Source organism: Priapulus caudatus, unplaced genomic scaffold, assembly GCF_000485595.1.
Source record: "Priapulus caudatus unplaced genomic scaffold, Priapulus_caudatus-5.0.1 Scaffold388, whole genome shotgun sequence".
Classification (NCBI taxonomy): Eukaryota; Metazoa; Priapulida; class Priapulimorpha; order Priapulimorphida; family Priapulidae; genus Priapulus; species Priapulus caudatus.
Window position 1 is genome coordinate 52,419 of NW_014577449.1, and position 7,746 is coordinate 60,164.

Consider the following 7,746-nt stretch of genomic DNA (forward strand, 5'->3'; position numbering starts at 1 on the left):
ATAATACCCGCCGAATACCAATCGATGCGTTACTGACCTCACCCACCACTGGCAATTTACGATTCGTCTTCCAGCTTCATTAATCGGTTTATTCGTTAATTACAGTTTATTTCGAGTTGAGATACCAGAACAATTTTAATTAGAAATAGAGCATAGAAAGAGAATGATTAGAACGTAATTAGAAATTGAAAACAGAAAAGTTTAATTTCCAGTGCACTATCAGGTTGAATCGGTACAGACGGTCAAATAAGCAATGTCAGTACTCCGTTGCTGTTTAACATTACGGACTTGAGGATGCAGTTCTCCTGCGTTCGAGACGAACAGAACAATTTCTCAGCAGGCAGAATTCTAAACTGCGCACCAAACTGAGAGAGGATGGTGATGTTGGGAAGTTAATCTACACACCACCTGCAGGGAATGGGAGCGCAGTAATACAGACCATCTCAGCATATCATCACCATTTTAGCATTGTATTATTGTATGTGATACAATAATACAATGCTAAAATTAGAATTACTATTCTATACAATGCTATTGTATAGAAATAGCATAGATGTTTTATGTAAGTAACACACAAGTTTAAACATGAGTGCACGTAAGGTTGTGCTTTGAAACCACCCTGTGTGCATGTCGACTACAGTTTGTTCCTTGTTATCTCGTACCTGACGTTGAAACGATGTCCTCGCATACCAGGTATTACCAGATACACAGCAAGTACCTGATTTGTTGAACGAATGACAACAAGCGCGCGCGTAGGGAGATCCAGAGTCAGGCGCGTCTCGTCTAGCACCATACATTGGGTATACTTATGGGTAGCATGCAGGCAGATTACGTATCGATGACTGTCGACTCCTATGTATGCGAATAGATGGAGAGAGCGCTTGCCTCCCCCGGAGCTATGCGCAGGAATACGCGCCACTGGGCTATACCTATCAGGCGGGTTAGCTATAGCGTGATCCAGTGTGCATCCATTGGGTAGAGCAGTCGCAAGACAGCTATTTATGTTATGATCATCCATCGATATGGAATGAGCGTTATCTTCATTAGAGGACCACGAATCGTAGTAGTGTATGCATGAACGAATAAATCTACGCTCACATATATCTGACAGATAAGTCCCACTATGATTAAATAAGCCTAAAATACTTCGACGGGTCGTAGGATCACGATGCACTTGTAGTAAGCATCGGCTGTTGTATTACATTTGGCGATAGTTCTTTCATGATATGTAAGGTGGCATATTATGTCATCATAGAGGGCGAGCGAACCAGTACGAGCGATAGCAACTAGCTATACCTCTGATTGCTACAGAACTTAGAAATGCCAAACACAAGAGAAACATCGACAGGCTGAGATGCGCGCCATCTCTGGTGATACGAACCATTGGTGTCTAAATCGTGACGATATATATTCTATAGTTACTAGGTTGATATATATATGGATAATATCTTAGGTGCACATTAGCAATGATGATTCATGGATCGAAGTACGAGACTAAGCGAGCTACTACAGTGTGTATACTTGTTGCATATACCACAAATCCACGATTACCTCATTCGACATTCAACTTCATTAATCTTTAAATTAACTTTAGACCTGCATATGTTTGAGATGAAAGACTCATATCTTTAAATTAATTATATCTTCATATATATAATATATAATATATATATATATATAATATATATATACTACCGCAACACAAGAAATTGACATACTATCTTACATAAGTAATAATACAATAATAACAATATTCTCTGTAGTAGTTTGCAGTAAGTATCACATTACGCACGCGCAGGTAATCAAGTACATTAAACCCCTATCGGGGCACGCATGATTTGGAAACCGTCCGTTGCTAAATTTTGGCGCACCGATAGCTTCTAATAATGTCTAAACAGCTCGCAACAAGTCGCCATTTTAGCGGTAAATTTATCGAATTCAGCTCGTGCAAGATTACGATTTACAGCAATACGCTAGCAAATATATGTAAACGAATATCAGTACCATGAAGGTGAGTGATTAGTGGTCATAATAAGCTGAGGAACGTATATACACTTGCTTCTTTATTGGTGGCAAATTTTGATGAGAAAAATCGGTTAAAAATGCGGGAATCGGTTGTCTCACTCTTGTGTTATTATCTACTCTTGGTACTATCTAATATGCCAGACATTACCTCGCCTACTCCACTAACGAGTCTAGGGAGTCGCCTATGCCTACTCCCTAACCCTATCAGATAGTTACCAGAGTACGTTCCGGTATACCGGACCATAACCAGGGTACGTTCCGGCAGTACCCTGGGGGACATAGACCCTATGAGCCATAGTATACCTACATTTTCGTTTTGATTTAATATATATACTGAAGTGGATTAATTTTGTATACACCCACCTGATTTCAAACAAACCCAGATGCTCTGCATCGCTGATGTCATATGAAAAGCATGCTTGAGCTATGTTGATTTCACCTAATGGCTGATTGTCATTAGGTCCTCTGTACTGCAGAAGTTTACATCTTACGTCATCGAAAACAAACCATCTTTTCTTAAAAGTTTTGACAAGTCCAAGTTTTATGCCAATTTTTAAGTAGCCACACAGCCTCGGTTTAGCCTCTTCTGGTTCAGCAGTTTCCTCCATTGACAAAGACGACGCACCACAAGATTAAACTAGAAAACCTCTCAATCTTTTATCTTACAGACTCGTGAAATCATAACATATAACTTTCCTGAAGCACATCAGATGAATGTTACAGAAAGTCATAAAAGTTACAGAACTTTCGCCACCGCCTTCAAAGTTGTTTACTTCTCAGGTTTACTTTACAGCTACACCAGCGCCACGCGTGGCCGCGTACAGATTGCATTAAAGGTTAATGGAGGGCGCCACTGTTACCCCGCCTTTTATCAAATGTTCGCAACTTTGTTATTTACGTAAATATATTGATCTATTTAACTTGAAAAGGGCAAGCACATTTTTCTGTGCACATTGAATCGAAGACCGAAGACAGAAGCATCAGAATTATGGGTATGAAACAAATATACTAGTTAATTTATTGAGATAATCGTAATCATTGAATCACCCTGCAGCACTGAGTACCGTAGCGACGAAACGTACATGTAATGATGTATTGTAAACTACACTGTAATCGTAACGTGAAAAAGGTCCTGTACGTAGCTCCAAGAAACGTTCTTTGCTAGCCAGCTAGGGTTAGAAGACCCCTGCTATATAGAAGACCCTTGTGTATATTGACGTTAGTCGTGACACAGCCTGGTCGGGCTATCATATACGTTAAGGATACTCAGCAGGTTGCGCAAGGGTATTGCTCTAGTGAAGATTAAACGTTTATTGGCGAATGAATCGAATCAATCACTTGTTTTATTTATAGAGGAGATATATACATCTTGGCACCTCGATGCCACACGTATCAGCTAAGCTCACACCTGAGTCTGACAGGCGCGTTGGATGTTCGGGGAGGCCAAGCTCTTCTCCATCTATCGCATCGTGGAGCAGTCTCGATACGACTTCCTGTGTGGACGCCTCCTCCTGCTCTCCCTCGCGCCGCGGCTTGTTCCATTCGTTCAACAACATCAGGTACTTGCTGTGTATCTGGTAATACCTAGTTATGCAGGAACATCGTTTCAACGTCAAGGTCACGAGCGAAAACAGGAACAAACTGTAGTCGACATGCACACAGGGTGGTTCAAAGCACAACCTTACGTGCACTCACGTTTAAACTTGTGTCGTCATACTTACATAAAACATCTATGCCATTTCTATACAATAACACATGAAATTATATGCTAAGATGGTGATGATATGCTGAGATGGTCTGTATTACCTTGCCTCCCATTCCTTGCAGGTGGTGTGTAGATTAACTTCCCTAACATCACCATCCTCTCTCAGTTGGTGCAGTTCTAGAATCTCCATGCTGAGAAACTTGTTCTGTGTCTCGAACGCAGACACTGCATCCTCCAAGTCCGTAATCTGTTAAACAGCAACGAGTACTGACATTGCTCATTTGGCAGTCTGTACCGATTCAACCTTACTGTTTTCAATTTCTAACTACGTTCTAATCATTCTCTTTCTATGCTCTATTACTAATTAAAATTGTTCTGGTATCTCAACTCAAAATAAACTGTAATTAACGAATAAACACGATTAATAACGTGGAAACGAATCGTAATTGCAAGTGGTGGCGGCGGTGGTGGAGAAGTCGTGTTAGTTTACCGACCTGGTCGCGCGCTTCACGCATCTTTATCTCGGCTTCGCGCAGTGACGTCACATCGTCGTCTTCGTAGAACTTGCTCCTTCCATCCACGCGCGCCCCCGTCTTCTTACAGTGCCGATGATTCTCCGCCTCCTCCTCCAGTTCTATTATTCTGTGGCTCAGTGACATTACAACCTGGTGCGTCAACGTAAGCAATGAACGTTTATACGGTGAGTGAAGTAACGAGACGGTTCGGGCAAAATATACCTATATATAGGGATAATTAATGGTAACATCCTTCCAAGAGAATGGATATTATCAGAAGTGTATAATATAGATACACTATATATAATCTATTTTATGACACCAGTGATATTATTATCATGCATCTGAAGCGCATTATATATGTAAATAACTGTGTCATCGGTTAATTTCTAGTTTATGGTTAATTTTTTTACAGAAGGATGCCTTAAGAAAAGCAATGAACAGTGTCTAACAGCATCTCGTACCTCATCCTTTGCTTGCATCGTTTCTTCAAACATTGACAGATTTGATTTGAAGTCTTTATTCTCAAATTCTAGAGTTCTACAACGTTTTGAGAATCAAGAATTATGAGTTAACATCAAAGTACTTCCACTACTTCCAGCCACTCGCAATTATTCTCCTAAAGCATTCACACATATTATATTGTCATATAGGTTTCGAGTTAAAATAATAAAAATAAAGTTATTAGGTAAAATAAAGTACTGCTAGGTTTAAGCTGTTCTCCAGTGTTAACTTACTCAATCTTGCTGTTGAGGATTTGCTCTTGTTTACTAAGTAAAGCCACCTGGTGTTGCATATCAATAGTTTGCTCCTCCCTATTGTGCAGCAGCTCTAACTTATCCTTCTCCAAGTCACAGGAGTTCAAAAAATTCCTGACAAAGAATAAAGGCTATTAAACAGTAAATCATTGAAACCATAGTTTACAGTTCATTAGTTAACTTCCTTACAGTCAAGAATATAGCTAAAAAACAGAAAATGAGGTGCAATTCAATGGAAATTACTTGTCATCTGATAAGTGTTCCATCCCATGACAAAAGACAAATGTCACCCAACTACATATATATTCCTCCGTGTCGTGGACATTTTCCACCAAAAAAGAGCAAGCAGTACAACCCGATTAGTTCAGCAGTTTGGAAAAGTTGTTGTTTGTATCTCTCATTCAAAACACGTATCACACGTCACAGAATTTCCCCACACTTCCAAGCCAGTCAAAAATGCGAATCCCTACAGCCCAGCAATTCTACTGTTCATGGAGATTCTTCGTCCAATCCTGTATAGCAGAGTGAGTAGAGGCTACTCCTACATATATACTGACTAGTGACCTCACTGTGCTTACATGCTCAGATACACATACCATGAGCTCCTATGCAGCTCCAGACAGTCAATCTTCTTCTGTAGCTCGCTGTTTGATGTTCGCGCTGCACCAAGCTCTGCGTCAGCGGCAGCCAAGTCCTCTCTCAAGGTCATGATGAAGAGCTCCAACTAGAGTCCCCGCGCGCCGCGCCACAAAACCAAATTAGCTCGATCAACAATGTTTTCATACGATCTTTCAAAAATGCATTGATCTACAGTCACATGTGTTTTGTTCTTGATTGTCACGTGACCTCGTGCAATGTCGTTTGCTATTTAAGGCATCCATGGAGATCTGTACGTGTGAACAAGTGTAAATTTGTACCAGATTTTTTTGTACTGTCTACCCACCAATGTTTGTCTGTGTTCTGTGTATTAATCTATATTATTACAAATAGAGATGATGACGAAGCATGCCTCATACTTAAAAGATATATAATATTTACTTACGGTAAAAGATATACACAATCCCATAAGGTACCTGCTGGCATTTTGTACATTCCTGCTCCGATGAACTTAATATCCGTGCGGTTTCTGCGTTAGTCGACATACGTCGTCTATAGAAAGCTTTGAGAGTCGGCAGACGGGCTTTCTTCATCGGATCTTTGTTGGTCAGGGTTTGCGTTGTGGGAACTGTGTCTACACAACCTAGAAGAGAATCAAGAACTAAGCCACAAATCTATACTATTTTAGCTTACACGCTAATCGAGAGATGGAAATAGTTTTCACAAAGTTCAGGATACACTTTCACAAAGTCACGGAATGAGCTTAGCAAAATAGTATACGTCAATTGTCGTAAGTTATCTATGTGTCATGTAATCAGTATGCAAGACGTTAAAACTTCAAAAACTACAACAGATATCTCACACTCTTCATTCAAAGTATAGGAATCTTTGCTCTTCAAGGGTTTCTTCAGGACGAGAGCATTTTTTAGCTGCGAGGTGATGGTGTTGAAATCTGGCGTCCACGCTTCCTTTTTATCCGCGACGTGTTCGCCAATCTCCTCACTAGGTGGCGCTACTGGAGCCAGCATTTGGGTAGCAGTCTCTGGACACTCGACACTAATCAGGGGAGGATGAGCAAGTCCTTTATCTTCCTGTTGATGACAAGAAATGTACAACAGAAACATATTAGTTTGAAAGAAAAATAGGAATTAAATTTGTTAGTAATCACATACTCATGTTCAGATATCTTGTTACTAATGCGCATACTATATAACGAGCCACCAAAAAGATTGCAGTCAGCCAGGGTGCCTATCAAACTATACCTACAAACATCACTGTACCAATATATCAACATAGTACTTATGGGTCTATCGTTAAGATATATGTGACTTTTTAAAAATGAAATTGGGATTGCTTTGATATGTACAAACTTCTTACCCTTTGTCTGTACTAATATAATATGTCACGTTGTCTTATAGATCCATCTCAATATATATGCGACTATTTAACAAGGAAATTGGGATTGCTTTGAGATTTGATAACTGCTTACACTGCTCTCAACTTTTCTGGATGTGCGTGACGACGAGTGAGAGAGACTCGTCTGCTTGTAGCTGTAGGATCGACGATGTTTCTGCAACTCCTGAAGCCAGAACATCCGAGTTTGCGCTTCTGATGCCTGTAGGTGCCACACCTGCTGTTTATGCCTACAGTTTGAAGTATTTAAAGCAATTTAACACATTTTGCAACTGCTAACGAATGCATGCATACATCGATCGAGCTCATAACCAACGTCACAGCGTGCGATTACATTTTTTTGCATGTCGTAGTAACAGTAACATTACCTACTTGCCGACATATTCATATATTACATGATCATGGATCTCATACTCATAGGTCTATGACCATGACATATATTTCATAGAATTCACGATGTGTTTCTTAATGTACATACGATAGGAACCTTAAGCAGGTACCTACATGTTAGGGACCAAGGATATAAGATCTGTCCACATTTGCACATTGCCATTGGCACATGTCGCACATTTGCGAAAATGCATTGGGGACAGCTAGCTCTTGTAATTGTATCCTTGAACCCATGTAACGTTAGTATGGCAAGGCTCGACACTAACTTTTTTTTTCAGTGGCCCGATCGGGCCACCAAAATCATTGATTTTCAATTTTTGGTGGCCCGAAAATGAAATCTGGT

At 40.1% G+C, this 7,746-nt stretch overlaps 2 protein-coding genes across 2 annotated transcripts in view; one reads left to right on the top strand and one right to left on the bottom strand.

Annotated features, from left to right (window-relative positions):
* Nucleotides 1-7,243, bottom strand: part of LOC106809831 (TBC1 domain family member 2B-like) — a gene marked incomplete at its 5' end in the record, with an annotated part of 12,325 nt that extends 5,082 nt beyond the window's left edge. Inside the window, 9 exon segments of the mRNA XM_014813052.1 lie at nt 3,434-3,609; nt 3,832-3,977; nt 4,225-4,395; nt 4,710-4,785; nt 4,983-5,117; nt 5,600-5,727; nt 6,077-6,243; nt 6,463-6,691; nt 7,090-7,243. Coding sequence (XP_014668538.1) covers nt 3,434-3,609; nt 3,832-3,977; nt 4,225-4,395; nt 4,710-4,785; nt 4,983-5,117; nt 5,600-5,727; nt 6,077-6,243; nt 6,463-6,691; nt 7,090-7,243 — 1,382 coding nt within the window.
* The window catches only part of LOC106809832 (centromere protein H-like), a 10,232-nt gene continuing 5,378 nt past the window's right edge, over nt 2,893-7,746 (top strand). The window contains exon 1 of the mRNA XM_014813053.1: nt 2,893-3,017. Coding sequence (XP_014668539.1) covers nt 3,014-3,017 — 4 coding nt within the window. The 5' untranslated portion in view covers nt 2,893-3,013. The remainder of the gene's footprint in view (nt 3,018-7,746) is intronic.